The 18,731-nt window shown below is 40.0% G+C and overlaps 1 protein-coding gene across 2 annotated transcripts in view; it reads right to left on the minus strand.

The window, feature by feature from the left end:
• LOC122866966 (vasoactive intestinal polypeptide receptor 2-like) overlaps positions 1–18,731 on the minus strand; it is a 34,663-nt gene that overhangs the window by 11,698 nt on the left and 4,234 nt on the right. For both annotated transcript variants that reach the window (XM_044177265.1, XM_044177264.1), the window contains 3 exons: positions 14,902–15,001; positions 13,607–13,714; positions 10,599–10,696 (listed from right to left, as the gene is read on the minus strand). In XM_044177265.1, coding sequence (XP_044033200.1) covers positions 10,599–10,696; positions 13,607–13,714; positions 14,902–14,962 — 267 coding nt within the window. In that variant the 5' untranslated portion in view covers positions 14,963–15,001. The remainder of the gene's footprint in view (positions 1–10,598; positions 10,697–13,606; positions 13,715–14,901; positions 15,002–18,731) is intronic.

Raw genomic sequence — 18,731 nt, forward strand, 5'->3', positions numbered from 1 at the left:
CTTTTTTCCATCTTTGTCTTGTCCTTCGTTCTGTCCATTTTTCCTTCTCTCCTTTTCTCTTTCCTTTGTTTCTTTTTGTAAGTAATCTTTCCTTATTTCTTTCCCTTCTTTTCTTCCTACTTTACTATTCTTATCCTAAAACACGAACCGCCCTATCTAGAGCCAGTGTTTGGTTTGTCCTTTCAGGGTTACTGTAGAAAAATGGCGGTGCAACATGGCGACCTCCATGGAAGGGGACCCGCTCCCTCTGTAGATAAAAACGGCTTATTCTAAGGTAACAAAAACACAACGATTCTTATTTCCAGGTGATTACACACGAATGAAAACATACTTGTAAATATTATATTCCATCTCTGCCAACTAAATGTTACACACTGGACCTTTAAAGCTGCTGAAAACATGGTTTAAAATCTGAGATATATCTCTTTAACATTAAATATTCATTATTGCAGTAAATGAACAACAATCAAAGCAAAAGTTTGGAAAAAAAACACCCTAAGTTGTTAATTATTAAGAGTTGAAAACTCAGCTAATCTGCTGCATCAAGAGTGTGTGTGTGTGTGTGTGTGTGTGGTATGATCAGAATTGATTGACAACATAAACAACCCCACAACTGTCGTCACATTTGAATCCAGACATTACTAAATCCTTCTGTGCAGGATTTAGCAACAGAAGTATGTGGCATGACCTTTTCCACAGAAATCTCTCTTGTGAAATAACTGTTCTAACTAAATACGATTTCAGAAGTGAATGCAGGACTTTTCCTGTTAACAGAGTATTTTTCCACTCTGGCATTACTACTTTTACTGGTAAGTAAAGTGGTTCAGTACTTCTTCCACCACTCTGCGACTGTCCACTGTAAATACGCACACACGTAGACAAATATCTGAGGATACACAGACAGTCACAGCCTGGCATCAGTGTCTCATTCCTGAGTTTGATTCTCAGGCCTTCTGGCTGGGAGCTGATGACCTGCTGGCTCTGGTCTGCTGTAGCCTCACTGCCTTCTATGTCCAAACACACCTCCATCCATAAACTCTGGCTCGTTCGCCCCTTTTCCGTCTTCCTCTCTGACACCAGAGAATTAAAGCCATGCTGAACTTCAGGAGGAACAGCTTCCTGGCCATGATAGAAGTCTAATTCTGGTGGACTGCCTTTATCTTCTGCTCCTGTGTGCTGTGTAGTGTTTTAAATCAAGACCGAGTCACGACAGAGACCAGAGGAATATGAAGACCATGACCATGAAAAGAAAAGATAAAAGTATTTACAAATTTCGGCTAAAATACAAATAAAAGAAGAATCAATATAGATAAAACAGAGGAGTTTAGGTTCGGTCTCTTAGTTGACAGAAAACCAGCACACAATGATATTTTAGACAAAAGTGTTCTTCCAACAGTGTGACAGCAGTTTGGGGAAGGCCCTTTCCTGTTTTAAAGTGACAATGCCCCGTGCACAAGGTATATGTACATACATTACATCACTGTGTGTTTAAAATATAGAAAGTTTTTTTGTTATGTTAAAGTATTTAAGTAATTGCTCAAATAGTAAATTTGTCAAACAATTAAGTAACTAATTCATGAATGAACCTGGGAATTAAACATAGTGCATTTGGGCAGAAGCTGTTTTCATTTTTTAAAAATACTTAAATTTGTAAAAAATGTAAAGCCAGACACTTTCAGGTAGTCACAACCCCATTAAACTGTCTTCAAAAAAATAACAGATTGCTGTTTTTTTCCGTCCTAACACCACAGCTACATACTGTGGACAAAATTGTACAGTACTTGAGTAAATGTACTTAGTTACATTCCACCACTGACTACAGCTGAGTCGGGCAGATTGTGTGTGTGTCGGCAGACTCGGCTGCGTTCTGGCACCAGAGGGCCGTTTATGAACACCATTTATGGGTGCCAGTGTTTTCATAACCTTGGAATAAGCTGTTTTTACACGCTCGGAACGTAAGGGTGAGGCGAGCGGTATTCAAATGATTGCAATTTCATGGCTAGATGCCACTAAATCATGCACACTGTCCCTTTAAGTGGACATTTTTATCTGCTGAGGATTCTATAAAAAAAAGTAAAAAGCCATCAAACATAATGTTTTTGGGTATTTTATGTCTTTAGTAGCTATTGATAGTATTGAAGAGATGACAGGAAACGAGGGAGAGTGATGAAACACAGGTCCATGGCCAGATTTGAACCAGGGACGTTGTGGTTTACGGTCAGCGTCTTAACACCTGAACCACAGGGGCGCCCTGATATGATTCTTAATGGTCTTAGCAGTCAGTGAAGCCCGAGTGTGTGAATTAGAGTGAAATAATTCAGCCTATGAAAAAGCTGAACAAGACACCAAAAAAGTCTGGCACTGGTCCTGCATGCTGGCTTTAGGCCGATGTTGGGCCGAGTCATTTTGGCTACCTGAGTTTTTCTTTATCAATATTTTCATAAACCGCACTGCTCCTGAGACAAATGTCAAAGAGACACACAGGTGGATTTTCCGGGGTGTCGCAGACATTTGACAGAAGTTTGTTATGTGAACAGATGTGCTGTGTAAAGAAGACAATATAAATGATGTGTTCAGGGAGTTTCTTGTCTCCAACAAGCCTGAAGCTTGCATGTGTGTTTAGCATTGAGCACAAAATTTACATTCTCCGGTCAAACTGTGGAATTATTTTCTCACATTGCCACTAAACTGCTGCTCGACTAATTAATTCATCTCCTGAGCGATGTGTTTCCACACACACGGTTTGTCTCATTCAAGTCAGCAGCTCTTTGCGGTTTTATCAGCTGTTGGCCGTCCGCGACAATCAGCTTTTCCTCCATTTAGTTTGAATTTCTTTTACATCCTTGAGTGGAGCAGAAAACAAGTTTTTTGTAGAGGGAATCAAAATAAATGCGATTGGTTGTCACTTCCATGCGTTAAAGGACATGGTGCCAGCATATTTCTTGAGGTTCAATTCACAACTAAATGTCATCTTGTTCGGTCTGCAGTGCATGTGTGAACGGGACATCAAGGTTGGTTGAAAACTAGTCAAGTGTGTGATTTTGAGATCAGTTCTGTCTTGCGGTCAGAACGATCGGAGACACGATGAGGACAATCAGCTGCGTGTGCTGTGTGAGTATCTGTAGTGCCAGCAGTGACGTCTGGTCTCAGCTGAATGCTCTCCAGATGGAAAACCTCTGTCTCTTCAACAGGAAACAAATAGAAAGCTTCACGAGAGTCAAAGAGTGGGAATCCCACACCTGAGGGCTCTGGAGAGGATCACAAGCCAGCTGTGTGTGTGCAAATGTGTGTGTGTTGTTAAAATCCATCTATATGTTCTGCGGTTTTCTGTCACGCTGCTCAGATGTGTGTACAATGCATGAATTGTTAGTTTCTCTACTCTGTTTATTGGTTTACTTACTCACCTCCTCAAAAACTCTGTTTTTTCCTGCTTTTATCAGTTGAGTTTAGTAATAGACTTTCAAATTAAACAAAAACAATCAAAACCATTATTCAGCTAAATAAAGTAAATATGCTGCTCATCCTAGATCTGTCTATTCAACACAGGCTAGAAACACAATGCTATTTTGGTTGGCAAACATGACCAAAACCATCATTTATACTTATAAGTGCCTACTTTGAAAAATAAAGAGATGTCTGCTGCAGCTTGTTTAACATTTTAACCTAAAATGATGTTTGGTTTGGGGTGCTCCAGTGAGTTTAAACACACAAAAACTTCCAAGTATAAGATATCATCCCGTTCTTCTTCTTAAACTGGGCGTTTATATTGAATTTGTTCGTTGTGTTATCTCCCACTACACGTTTTAATCAGCCTCTCTACACGGCCCGAACCTGCGACTTTTATGCTCACGCTGTACATAAGCATGGAACCGGTTTTGCCCATTATCCAGACGAGACGGCCGCATCCTCAATGTTGACAAAAAGAGAGAAAGGCAGCGTTACCTTGTGCAATTCTACTAGCAAAGTTCAGTTTTATATAACAACGCAGTTTCAGTTTGAGCCACAACATGTAAAATGCTATTTGAGTAACGTTAATAACAAGCTCCCTGCAGTATATAACAGAACTTTTGACAGCAGCCATGAGGGGAAATCGGACGGTGGAAATGTTCAAACTGTAAGGCAGCCTACCAAAATTTCTGACATGCAAGAAATCCAACTGACTGTCTGAGAACCAGATCGTTTGCGTAATTAATCCGCCGTGGTGACCTCAAACTGCACGTCAAACGAAAACTGATTTGGCAGAAATTCGGCCTGATTCTCAAAATTGGTCGAGGGTGACAAATTCGGGGCTAAAATCGGGCCGAATCCGTAAAGCGTCTGTCCGTAAAACGAAATTATTACTTTTCTGACATTCGATGATGATGGAGGTATGACTGCTGATGATAGTTTACAGGTACGTGTGCTTAACACTGTAAATAGCCAGAGCCGTGTGTAATGACAGCTGCTGTGGCGTTGCGACACGATATGTGAAATTAAGCTTCTCTTTACTGTTCTTTTCATTAACAGGTCTACAAACATAGACGAAGAAGACAGGAATATTGATATGCAAACAGGTTATTGAGGGTGTCTCTACTCTACATCCATTTATGGCTCACTGTGGCTGTGGAAATTCATTAATTTGACGACAATGATGTGTATGCATATTTCTGTTGAGTTGTATGCCTCTAGCCCTGAGTGAGAAACACTGTTTGAAGAGGAACTAATTTATTGAAATCCATATATGTGCATCGAACAAAAACAGAACAAAAATGTTAAATTCAGTGCTCAGTTCACACGCAAAAGTTGCAAAAGCCAAAGTCAAGTTCCAGCACTTGTCATTATAGTTTATATAAGAAGGGTCATTTGTTTATCTTTGTACATCTTTTTTCTATACAAGGCAATATTGCACAAACTGCCTCGTTATCTATTTTCAGTAAATCTCCACAGTATCAGCAGTTTCTCAGTCATACAGTTTTAATTATTTTAAATCAAGATATGTTGTTATCTAAACTAGTGTACTTGGAGAAGATTATAAAAGCAAGATTATAATATGCACACATCCTGTTACCAATGCAAAAGTCTGAAAACTGCAGCAAGCATTCAGTGTAAATAAATAAATAAATAAATAAAAGAGTTTGACAGCCATAACAGCCATATGTGTGCATGAGCCATATGTGCACACACAGAGGAAAGAAAAACAGTCCAGCAATGAGAAAAAAAGATACTGTAAACAGAGAAATACAGGGATGTGACAGAGATGTTAAAAAGAAAGATGGCTCTGGAAAGGAAAATATACAGAGAGGCTTGTTTTAGATGCTTGCTGAAAAGCTTGCTGCACAGTTAAGAGAACTGATGGTCAAATCAGAACATTGCTCTCATTTAAGATGTTGGGGTTGAACAGGAAAGTTATGAAACTATATATTTGTGACCAGGTTTTATAAATTTACGTCTTCAGTAGGAACCAGTGGGCTTGGAACTGAGAGCCACAGACAGGAAGTCAGAAAGTACTGAGAGACGGACTCACACATTGTTGGTTTTGGTGTTTTCATGGGATTTTTTGACAATAAAGTAAAAAAAAAAAATAATAATAATAGAATAACGCCAGGCTTATCCTTTAACATTTGTGATGTCTGAAAATGATACAACTTGTCTTAAGGACACTTATTTGTCCCAAAAACAAGAGACACTGAAGCATGATGGAGGACTGTCACTTCCTTTTTACTCACAGAACAAGACAACCTGACTACACAGTTAAAAATAAGAGAACAAGAGGAGTGTGTGGCATGACTTCTGCCGCAGTGCGGACACAATAATGGTTCCGGATATTCTCTTAAACCTGGATGTTACTTGCTTGTTTAAAGCTCAGTATAAACCAAAGGGTCCTGGAATGCAGCCGCGACTACAAGCAATAACTGGGAAGGTCAGAAAATAAGCTCTGTGGAATCAAACAGGACGCCTCGGGGTGACGGGAAGGTTAAAATATTACATGTAGACACACTAACACAGTAGACAGGTAGCACAGGTTCACTGCTCCGAGAAAAGACTTTAAAGAAAACTACGGGAGGTCTTTTTTTTTACTTCTACAACCACCTGCAACATTCACAGGGTTATAAATATTCAGCTGTGTCATTTTGCCTTATAATCCTCTAAGGAGTCGGCTGAAGAGGGGAAAGAATTCCTTCATCTTGTGCAGAAGCAGATATGGGAACAGTCAGGGGCGAATTAGAGAGCAGAGAGCGCCAAGACCAGGAACTGAACCCCACAGCTGGAGGAGCTGAGAGTTTAAGCCAGTGTCTCGCCACAAGTCCACACAACAAGATACAGTGTGTGTAGGTCAGTGTGGTAAAACTCCGAATCCTAAAACTTGGATTTTTCTGCTTGCTGATCGGACTGTTTTTGGCAGTAGTGGAATCCAAAATGTACTTTTTTTGTTAAATGTGAAAACAGAAAAAAGTTCAGTGACCTGATACAGAAGTGCAACTGGTGACCTTTTTCCACCTCAGGAACTTTTCCAGGAACTTTTTTAAGAACTCATGAACTACAACATAAACTCAGACGTCTGGAGTCCACATCACCGCCCCCCTGAACTCTTTCTTTAAAAGGGTTGGATCACCTAAATTACCAAGAACTGTAGCCATGCAGATAGTCTTTTTAAGTTTATGTTCTTAAAGGTTTTCAGATACAAATGGGTGACAAATTAAAGAATAAAAAAACTTCCTTAAAGTATATTAGTAAGGTCTAAGGTAAAGGTCAGTCATAGACACAGACTTCATCTGTGTTAAGTCTTTCGTCGGATGAAATAAAAACGCAGAAAATCCACATTGTCCACAAGAGTATACAGCCATGCTAGCGGCTCCGTGAGCATTTTTAGCTAAATGCTAAGGTTAACATGCTAACATGCTAACACTGACAATGCAAACACGCTGATGTGAGGTTGGTAAAATGTTTACCACGCTGATCATCCTGTGCTGTGTCCCAGATCCACAGACTAGCTCTGTACAGTATATACTACGTAGTAACCATCATAGTATAATGTTTTAGCAGTTAGTATGATATCACCATTGTATACTAACAGGAAATGATACAATATGTGTGACGTCAGACGTCAATCAAACTGCGACCTTGAAAAGCGACTGCCAATTAAACTTCACAAAAGAGACATCAAAATATTTTTCCTAACATTTTATACGTATTTACTTTGTTTACTAAGATTGTGGAGCTGTTTCACCTCCAACCACAATTTATTTAATTTTTTTCAGCTGTGAGAAGCTCCTCCATTTCCTTTGTGCATTGCATTGTGGGAGAATAGTATAAATCAACAGCACACTCAGAAATCGACCGTATTTAGTTTGCATACTGTCTCTTTTCCAGTTTGAACACATCCTCAAAACCTCCATTAGCTAGTTTTGCTAATTAGCATTAAACACAGCTGAGGCTGATGGGAATGTCGTGAGTTTTGCAGGTTAAGTATTGCACAGATCGAAATTTTGACCTGATGACGGCGCTGCATGTAAGTACAATTCATCCTGAGGGGGGCATAAAGATTGCACCAAATATCATGGCAATCCATTCAATAGTTTGGACGAAAATAACGGACTTGGTGTACAAACATTCATAGTAATACATACAGAACATGAATGGGTTAATAGTGTAATGGCTCAATGATCCTACATGGTGCATCTCTATGATGTTTAGTTTATCATACGTATTGTTTTTGCTGAGAGAAAGCGCAGAGTAAAAGAACGGTTGATAGATTATGAGCACACTGCTTCGAGTTTCTGACTGAGAAGACAAGCAAAAAAAAAAAAGCGGAAAATTAACTAGATTTACGGCAGGCTGCATCTTCTTTTTAATTTTTCTAAGCAGTGATTCACCTCCATTGTACTGGGCTCGAGGCAGAAATCTCCAGAGTGATCGGCAGGAGGTCAAAGTTGTGTCAGCGGAAAACTCCCTCCTCTCTTTCCTCACATTTGATCTCCTCTCTCACCCTTACCTTCCTCTTCGTTTATCTCCGTTTCGTCTATATCTTCGGTCTTCTTTGATCACATAAACACACGCGCAGAGATGCTGCCACGCTAAGCTGATCTGAAATCAGCCGAAGTCATCAGTTACTTCAACGCAGCGTATGAGCGTTAACTGATCTGGCAGATTAGAAGCTGCGCAACAGAAACTGGTGAGAAAATGAGCTTACACTCAATATATGGTAGATTCCTCTGCTGTTTTTGGTTTGCAAATCAATAGTCTATTGAGTGTGCTTGATATTTCAAAGTCAACGTGTAAGTATTTGTGTATTTAAGTAGTTTCAACACTTGGGTGAGCCGCCTTTTTCTTCTGCACTTTCTTTCTTGATTGTGTTTTTTACAGGGTGTTTTCAGTGTTTTGTTTGTTTGATTTCACAAAAGTTAGTCAGCTCATTTTTTGGGGGGAGATTCTTCTGTTTGTTATTCTGTCAGCCGGTTGCTTTACTCTGCTCGCCTGTTGTTACATTTCCACATCCGCAATAAATGCTTCCGTTTTAAAAGGATAGGTTCGCATTGTTGTCAATGATATTCAGGTGTCCACATGTACAATGAAAAAGGTTTTGCATACTGTAATCATTCCTCCTGTTCATACTGGACTTTAAAAGATCCCTTCCTGATGTGTTTCTAATGTAAGAGATGGGGGACAAAACCCACAGTCCTGAAGTTATCTGGAGTTAATGTGAGGCTTCAGCAGTCTGAGTTGGTCAAATCAAGTGGATATCTTCCAAAGTACCAAATTCCCTTTACAGCAAGCTTACAGCAAGCAAAACCTGTTTCAGTGTGCATTTGGACACCTGACTATTACTAAACTTGAAAAAAAGTGAGCGCATCCTTTCAGCATCAATTGGGGTGTTGAGATCTGGTTTGGGGAATTTGGGGAAGGGATGAATTTCCAACTTTTTACATCGTGCTCTCAGATGCTAAAAGAGTGAAGCAAAATTACACTACGTTTCCAAAAGTATGTGGACCCGAACATCGGCACTGTGTGAACCACCTCTTCTGGTTTCAGTCTTTCCAGCAGATGTTGGAACCTGGCTGCAGGGATTTGCTCCCATTCAGACACATGAACATTAGTAAGGGAACCAACACTGATGTTTGGTGATCAGGTCTGGCTCCAGTTCCAGTTCATCCCAAAGGTGTTGGATGGGGTTGAGGTCGGGGCTCTGTGCAGGCCAGTCAAGCTCTTCCAAGACTGAAGAATGACAGCATCAGTTGTTTGAGCAAATGGCCAAAAACGACATTTGTTTACCTTCAAGTGACTCTTGTCAGTCAGGAGTAAAGGAGATCGGCCCATAACATAAACAGAATATAATTTGAACCCAAACCTTTCCCTAATCCTAACCAAGCTGCGCTTCTTTTTCATCCTCAACCTTTAATTTGCCTGTGAGAACAGACTAAATCTAAATTCTAACTTATTTTCACTCCTGATTTTATAGGTAGGAGCTCAGGAGGACTGTAAGTCATATCTACCGCACTGAAACCTGCTCCTAATTGTCTCATACTGACATGACCTGAAGGACGCATGTGGGACAAAAAGGAGTCAAACAAAGCATTCAAAGTGGGTCAAAACAGAGATACGATCCTCTAATGTGTCAACACCACATCATGTCTGTGATTTGCACTATTGAGTGCTTTCTCCTCTGTTACATGGGACTTCACATGTACACTTCTGATTGAAAACACAAAAGGAAACCACTGTGGTATTAAACCCTGCGCACAAGCCCCAGGGCAGCTACCAAATGGCCCTTGAGGTGAGACTGTTTTGTCAAATGAAGAATAAAGTTAAGTTCCAATAATAAACAAATATTTACTTTGGTTTAAATGGATCTCTGTCTGTTTTTCTGTTGCTAAGATTTAAGTTCTTTTCAGGAAATTCCTCTGGAAGTCAAAAACTGCATATAAATACAAATAATGTACTGGTTTCTTCATCAAAACTCCAATGAATGAGTTCTAACTTAGTATGTGTTGCTGTCTTAAACTGTCATTTTTCGAAATTACATAGTTCTTTCAAGGAAACCTCCCAGGAAATTATTACAAAACAAGTACCTTTTAGCTTGTGACCCCTTAAAATGAAGCAGTCTACCTGCGGCCCCTCGGCACAGTTTGTGTACATCCACCAAAGACTGATTTCTCCTTGAAACGTCTCCGATTGTTTCGTCTGAATAACTGTTAGAGGCCCGAAGAGGTAAAACTATCCCATATTTCACAAAAGATGCAAAGATTAGAGAAAAAATTATGAAAAAAGTGAATTCAGATTTGTGTAGCATAACATGTTTTTACTTCCTTTCTATCCCCATTAATCATCTTCTGACCCCTTATTATATCATTATATTAATCTTATGACCCATTGGTTCCTGCTGAAATAATGTGTTACTGATTATTTTGCATTCATGATAACTAGTGCATTTTGGGACTCAGAGTTCAGTTAGGGCGGTTTCCTATAACTGTCAGACACGCAGACTGGAAACATGACAGTGAATGCACAGTGAATATGAAACCGAGCACACAGAGCTCAGATCAGATGATGGGAAAGCTCGTCCTTTTCAGGTCACAAACGCACACAAACACACTCTGCAGACAGTAATACACTAAACTCACCTCACTGGGTTCATTTGTGTTGTTCGACCAGCAGGCGATGGTGATGACGGGGTAGACGTCAGACCAACCTTTCTCTGTGCAGTTCCTGCTGAGGATACCTGAGACACACAGACTTTTAGACCCTTCCAGAGCCAAAGCAAATAGTCGATTCATCAATTTAAATTCATTCTCAAGTCAAGTTAATTTTATTTATATAGACCGAAATCACAAATTTGCGTCAAAGGGTTTTACAGTCTGTATAGCATACGACCTTAAAAACAGCCTGTCTCTCCCAAAAAAGCCTTTTACAGGGGAAAAAGTAAGAAACCTCTGGAAGAGCAGCAGAGGAGGGATCACTCCTCCATGCAGGACGGACAGACATGCAATAGAAATCATGATATGGAGGTAAAAAAACCCAAAACAAACTAGTTTGATTAACGTTTAAATGTTAAATCTTAAAGAAAATTCACTGGCTCCAGCTTCTCAAATGTAAATATATAGATTTTCTTAGCTTTCTATTATAGTAACGTTAATATCTTTAGCATTTGGGTTGTTGATCAAACAAAACAAGACATTTGAATGTCTTGAGCTGTGGAAAATTGTAATAGGGCTTTATTTTTATTTATTTATTTTTTACTATTTACTGACAATTTATTAGCCCAAGTGATTAATCGACAGATGAATTCATAGCCCTAGATCCTTCCCACGAGCGGAGCAAAAATATGTAATGTTTGTCCTGTTGTGTGTGAGTATAAAGACCCGTTGTTACCTAAATCAAAAGGTTTATCTTCTGTATGGTGGCCTTTTCAGGATATTTCAGACTCAGCTGGTCAGGCTCAGCTCTACACTCGCAGGGTTCACGAAGTATAGCAGGGGACTGGAATAGGTCGGCCATATTGGAGGTCCTCAGCTGTTGGCAGCAGTTGTAGCAGATTGTGTTTCTTAACTGTCTTATTGTAAATACACTTGATTTGTGCTCTACAGCAGTCTGTTTCTTAATGAGGCTGCTGGCCGGCTGACAGTTTGTTCACGTTAACTGAGCTGAACTCTTCTCAACAGACGAGTACGGTGGCCAACAGCGCCCAACATACTGCAAACGTCTACACATTGTTATTATTCCTGGGGTGGATTCTTTCCTTTGTACACTCGACACACTTGTGAAAGAGGGCACAAAGTGTGAACAAGTTTAGATAAAGTTTTATATTAGTAAAGACTGACAGCTGTTTGCAGTTAAACCAATTCATCTTAAATATTACAAGTCTTCTTAGCTTTCTTTGTTCCTGAAACCAGTTCATTTAGATTTGTAGATGGGAAATTTACTGAAAATGATCAGCAACTGAAGTGGGCTATGTAGAAAATATTAATTTCCACCCCACAAACCACAAGACACAACATCACATCAGATACAACCAACCTAACCAATTTCCTGTTAATAAACTCTGCATATCAAACCAAAATAAACAAGTGTAAAAACAGAGAGAAAACTATCAGGTGCGCACAGGAAACTATTTCTTAACTAGGAACAGTGACTTCCTGGAGTCTCCGCTGGTTGCCTGGCAACTGCTCAGAGCCAATAAATAATCCAGCAGTTAAAACTGTGAATTGTCATTTTTACACTTCAGTTTTTGTACAGATTAAAGATATAACATGTTAATTAGTGAGCTTTGGGGGTGTTGATATGTGGATTTTGTTACCTTTGGACAGAGCCAGGCTAGCTGTTTCCCCCTGTTTCCAGCCTTTATGCTAAGCTAAGCTAACAGGAGCTGTAGCTTCATATTTACCGTACAGACATGAGAGTGGTATCAATCTGGACATCTATCTCTCAGAAAGAAAGCAAACAAGCGTATTTCTCAAAATTTAAAACTATACCTCTGAGAGGTGTTTCCCGAAAGCATCAAAATGTAAGATGCTCTCAGAAAGTTTCTTCTTCTAAAAGTCTATTGTTTTATCACGACCACTGATGCTCTCTGTTAAATGAAGTTTGATGCAAAATGCGTGAGGATGTTTTAATTAGAAAAATAAGGAAATAAATCTAAAATACAAACACACACACCTCCATATCTTCTCTTTTCTTTTGTTTATACACAGCAAGTCTAATACAGAAACGATAACAGAATACAGTCTACAATAGACGAAGTGCAATGAATGAAACGTATAGGAACTGTCACAGCTTCATTCATGTATATATATATATATATATATATATATATATATATATATAGTAGGATGCAGTTGCTGTTTTTCGAGAGAGTCCTGGCTAAACTGGCAGAAACGTACCTGACTTTATTGTATTGCACCATGTAATAATCACACAGCCCCCAACAGATTTACAGGAGCTAAAAACATTTCATTTGTCAAAACATATTGTGATGAAAAAGACCACCCACGAGGCAGATTATTTGTTTGTAGATATTTTTCAAACAAAACTTGCCAAAGACACTTTTCAGCTGTTTTGCATTAAAATGGAACCACTTGCTGAGCCCGCTGAGCCAAACTTCCAACATTATTTTTGTGAAAAATATGCTTCCATTTCAATAAATCTTTTCTTAGCAAGCGCTAACACTTCTGGGTAAAATTGTCTGTTTCTGTTAAGTTTTCAAACTGAATATTTTTATTCAGGAGGGCAGAGAAGAGAAGAGAGTAAAGGCTGGCAGAAGGTGAGGAAGGAAAGGGAAGCAGAAGAGGTGGAGGGATGAAAGACCTGCCGGCATGTAACGCGTACAGATGACAGAGGACGAAGAGGATCAAAGGCAGAGGGACAAGAGGCATCGACATGACGGATGAAGCAGAAAGACGAGCTTGTGAAATTAGATGTGAAAGGAAACGGCTGGGAGGAAGGAAACGATAGAGTCAGCTGGTTCAGTCCAGGAGAGAAGAGCTGCAGCGAATTACTATAAAACCGTTCTCACTGGACCTGAACCGAAACAACCGCAAACCAAAACAGAACTGACAATTTTAATGGAGAAAGTTCTCAGAGCTCGTTAAAACTGTTCTGATATCTGTACTTTTCAGTTGAAGTTGAAGCTCACCATTTTTTCCAAACAGGCGCAGGAGGGGGGAGGGGCAGGGGAGGGTCATCACCTCGCCGAACGCCGCGCTCTGCCAACAAGACACATTGTCCCACTCGCCGCGACATCCTGGACACACACACACACACACACACACACACATTAGAGGTATAAATTAGAGTGCTCACAACTTCCTGTTTGGCTGAGCTACTTGTTTCAAACTCACTGATCCTGTGCCTGCTGCTGAACGGGATATAAATCAACATAAAAGCACTCTCTTAATCCTCTGACGTTTTGACATTTGGCTCTGGTGTACATTCAGGAGGGAACAGAAACCCTTAATTTAACACCTTAAACGCCCCTTATCTACTTATTTCTCATAGTAAGAATGAAATTAAGATTATTTTTAGAGGTAAAACAACAAACTTTTTATTAAAAGACCAAACTGCCACTCAGTCTGCTATTACATGAATACTTCAGACTTTAATAACTAAATATAAAGTGTATTTAAGCGACCTGTCCCCTTAATTTTGCAAATTAAGCAAAATTCAAAGCATCAAATTCTGAGATTTAAGTGCAACTAAACTAGTGACTTAAGTTATCAAATAAATGTAGTGGAGTAAAACTTTCCCTCTGAGATGTAGTGGGGTAGAAGGATAAAGTAGCAGAGTACCTCAAAATTGTACTTAAGTACAGTACTTGAGTAAATCAGTTACTTTCCACCTGATGAGGGTAAGCTGCTATTTAAAGCTACGAGTTAATGAAATATTTGGCTTTTATCACTGGAAATCAACAAAAGAAAACCTTAAATTACAACACTGCATCACAAGTTCGACCTGATGATGTCTAATAGCATAACCTGATGATGGTTTGTCAATTTAAAGATACAATTTCTGTAAGTTTAACACACACACACACACACACACACACACACACACACACACATATGACTACAGACAGATGTGAGAAATAACCCACAGTCCACAAGCTGCAGACCTCAACAGATAAAATGCTTTTTTATTATCACTGTGGGGAAACATTCAAACACACATGACCTTTTAGAAAAAACAGAACAGCTCAGTGTTGCATGTACAGTTGCTGTGTGTGTGTGTGTGTGTGTGTGTGTGTGTGTGTGTGTGTGTGTGTGCGCGTGTGCTAGATAAATGATTGATAGCAAGTGTGTTGCAACACAGGCTGAAACGGTGTGCAGACACACCTTCCTCTCCACATAACTGACCTCAATCAATGCACGCACAAACACACACACAGCGTTGCATGTACAGTGGCTGTGTGTGTGTGTGTGTGTGTGTGCGTACCTGTGCTAGCAGGCGTCTGTTGCTGCAGTTGTGTCTGACACTCTCTCCTGGCTCTCTGCATCTCCCAGTAGAACTGGCAGTGAGGAAACTTTCCATTAACCTGTCGGGACGAGAGGAAATAAATATTATGAATATTATCTCCAATATGAACAAACGTCCTGCGTCAGTCAGTAGTTCAGTCTCAGGTTCTCCATGTCTCGGGCTACACGCCAGTGTTTGATAAACGTGCTTCAGTTTTCTGGACTAAAGTTCATGTTTCTATAATCTGCAACTCTCTCCAGGAGCTTTTAGGGAGGGAATTTTAGTTAAATTAGAAATCCATGCCCCCGTGCACTCAATGTACTTCATTCCTTCATTTTAGTATTTGTGCCACTGTTTTACTTAATTTTGTCCCACAAATTAATAATGTGAACCATGTAGCCATCAAGCCTGTGCTGAATCAAAGTTGTTTTGATTCAGAAATGTTTTAAATCCAAGTCGTCAATCGTGACAGTGTCAATGGGACAAGGACTAATGGAATTAGGGTGATAACTTGCTTCAGGGGTTTTCAAAGGGTGACACTGTGCCCCCCCCTCAGAGAAAACTGAGACTTCTGCCCCCACCCTCCCGTACAAGAAGGGAGGGTGAAGGGAGAAGTATAATGTTAGAGTCCGTTAGTTGGCTCTGGGCTACAACTTGAGCCCTGTTTGTTTTTTAAAGCACATATTTGTATACATTTTGGAAAACTGGCACCATTAAAAGTATGCAGAATTAGCTATTAGCAGTTCCTGTTTGCAGTGTACCCATGGATGCACAGACAACTAGCACTGGATAACTTTGGTACTAAAGAAAACCTAAAAATGTGATGATTGTCAGGCAAGTCCTGGAATTAGGTGCGTATTTCTTTCGATGATGTCTGAGTGGATTTAGGGACATTTATTCGTGATGCACAGCGATGATAACGACCCTCGGAAAGTGTAAGTCACTATGTGTGTCATGTCTGTGTGTTCAGATTTGACTGCATTATGACTCGTGCAATTTTTGACACTAATCGCCGCAATCGGACGCTAAGGGTTTTAAAGTACCTTAATGGTGTCCGTGTGTCGCAGCCTTTGCTGCTGCTGACCGTGTTGCTAAACAGACCAAACTATAATAAGTAACTTCTTGTTGTTTTTAATACATCAACCCTTAGAAAGGGTGAAAGCCTCTGACTTACTGTAATGCGATTAATTAACAACTCTGACAACTCGCAGATACAAATTACTGATTCACGGGTACGCACAAGCAAACAGACAAAATAAGTATATTGACTGCAAGAATTCGAGAACTCATTTGAGGGAAGGATTTGTAATTAGGGTTCTCCGGCTTCCTCCCACCGTCCAAAGACATGCATGTGTAGGTTAATTGATAACTCTAAATTGCCCGTATTGAATGAATGTGAGAGTGAATGGTTGTCTGTCCTTGTCTGTGTCTGTGTTAGCCCCTGCACGAGTTGGCCACTGTCCAGGGTGTACCCTGCCTAAGGCCCAAAGTCACTGGGATAGGCTCCAGTCACCCGCGACCCCTAACGGGACCAAGCGGTAGAAAATGGATGGATGGATGGATGGATTTGTAATTATCCAATCGGAGTGGTAACTTACGGTATATACATATGAGATTTGATCATTTCTATAAATCCAATCATGTCAGTTGGAACAAAGTTTTGCACTCCAGTTCCAGTAACACGCTCGTTCTTGCGCTTTTGACCATATCACACGGTCTTCATCAGCAGACTGAGTTTGCTCAGTTGTCGTGGAACTGCTCAGAATCTCCTTGATTCCTTCTCATCCATGTTGACTAAAAAGTTGTGTAAGTGCATTTTTCTAGCAGATATTACTGTCAAGCGAGGATAAAACAGCAGCTAACAAGGTTAGTTTTAGACTTCTTTTCACACTCTGGAGTTGTTTGGCTTCATAACACTTTTTTTTCCCCACAGGAGCTGTTTTATCCTTTAGTGGTTTGGGAGAAGTCTGAGTCTGTTGGTTATTCTACCCACTTTAATAAAGTTTACGCTGACATGTGTGAGAGCAGCTGATTCATTTTAAGGTGAACAAGTCTGTTCCAAAATAGCTTTCATTCCCCCTCTCAGGCTGCTGGACTTCATTAACTGGTGGAAGTAAATATTTTACAAGAATAACACTTTGATCTCATTTTCACATTAAACATATTTTTCCAGACTCCGGAGAAAAACCGAGAAAATGAGTTGCTGGTAAGCCAGACATTTGCGTTTTTACATTTTAATAATCTGATTCTCATCCAGAACACACTCAGCTCGTTTTCGTTAATTAGCCTCACCTCGTTAGCACCGGCTGTACCGACACTGTGTGACGAACTTACAAACCAAACTGTTGAGCTGCTGATCAGCGATAACGTTTGCCACCGTCGAACCAGAGGCCGGTGTGTGTGTGCGTGTCCTGGTACACCTGAAGGTAACCATGGACACACACACTCAAACACAGTGTAAACAAAAGGCAGCATGAACAATCTACACAAAAAGAAACACACTCAAACATAATGAGTCCATGTGTCAACTTGACTTCATTGATATACTGCGAGTGTGTGTGTGCTGGGCGGTCTGTTTACACTGAGATACCCTGCCGCTCTCAGCAGCATTTCAGACCTGTCAGTGTGTTTATACCTCTCTCTCTCACACACACACACACACACATTTCTCAAGCTTTTGTTACTTCACTTGTCTGTCCATCGAGCCATCGTTTGCAGCCAAACAGCCGATCAACCTGTCACCTTATCACGTCAACCAATCAAACATCACTTCACTTCTGTCTTCAACTGACCAGCCAAAGAAAATAATGTGTTTTTATTTTATTTTAAAAGACCTTTACACCTGTGGAAGGCGAACGCTGCGGAGACAACTGGAGCTGCATTTACAGACTGATTTCAACTGGAAAATAAAAGTTTAGCCCAGTATCATTCTTAAAGGACAACATCTACAGTGTTTCTGTAAAGATAAGGCTGGCTTTACTCTATGTTGTTCTCAGTGTACCCCAATGTGTTAGTCCGTCTCTTAAAACTTTCTGACTTCCTGTCTGTGGCTCTCAGCTCCGAGCCCATTGATTCCTACTGAAGATGTAAATCTTTAAAAACAGCTCATGAATATATAGTTTCATTTTATCAAACTAACAGGAGGAAATAGTGAATTTGTTGGGGACTATTTTCAGCGGCGGATTAATCCACATTTGGTGCTCTAGCAAGTATTTGGGGCAGCAGGACGGTGTGTGTGTGACTGAGTCAAAATAAACTGCAGTGTGGGATTATCTTGTCTTTTAATGGGATTATATTGACACACTGAAAAATGTAGAAAATCACCAGACTGATAACCAGCGCTTCCACTTCCACTATGAAACAGCAACATTTTCCTGACATTTAAGTCCTGATGACTCATTCTTCTAGCAGATATCACTGTCACCAAGTGTTAACTAGCTGTGTGTTTGGTTTTCTGAGACTTTAATTAAGTATATGCTGACATTGAGTGAGCAGATGATCAATTTCAAGGTTGATTTTAAGGTGAACGTTTCTGTTTTTAATTTAATTTCCTCTCTCGGGCTGCTGAACTTCAACAACTGTTAGAAGCATTGCAAATATTTCACAAGAAAAAGGCTTTAATGATAAAAAGTTGAATACTGAAATATATTTCAGGCTCCAGGATGATAAATACTGATGTAAACTCCCGGTGTGCCTCACGGGGGCGCCGTGATCTTCACTGGTTTTACAACTCATTAGAAATTTCTGATTTGGATTCATGTCTTTCCTCTTTCCATTTTCTGCTTCTCAAAACAAAAACTATAAATAGA

This window comes from Siniperca chuatsi, linkage group LG19, assembly GCF_020085105.1.
Source record: "Siniperca chuatsi isolate FFG_IHB_CAS linkage group LG19, ASM2008510v1, whole genome shotgun sequence".
Taxonomy (NCBI): domain Eukaryota; kingdom Metazoa; phylum Chordata; class Actinopteri; order Centrarchiformes; family Sinipercidae; genus Siniperca; species Siniperca chuatsi.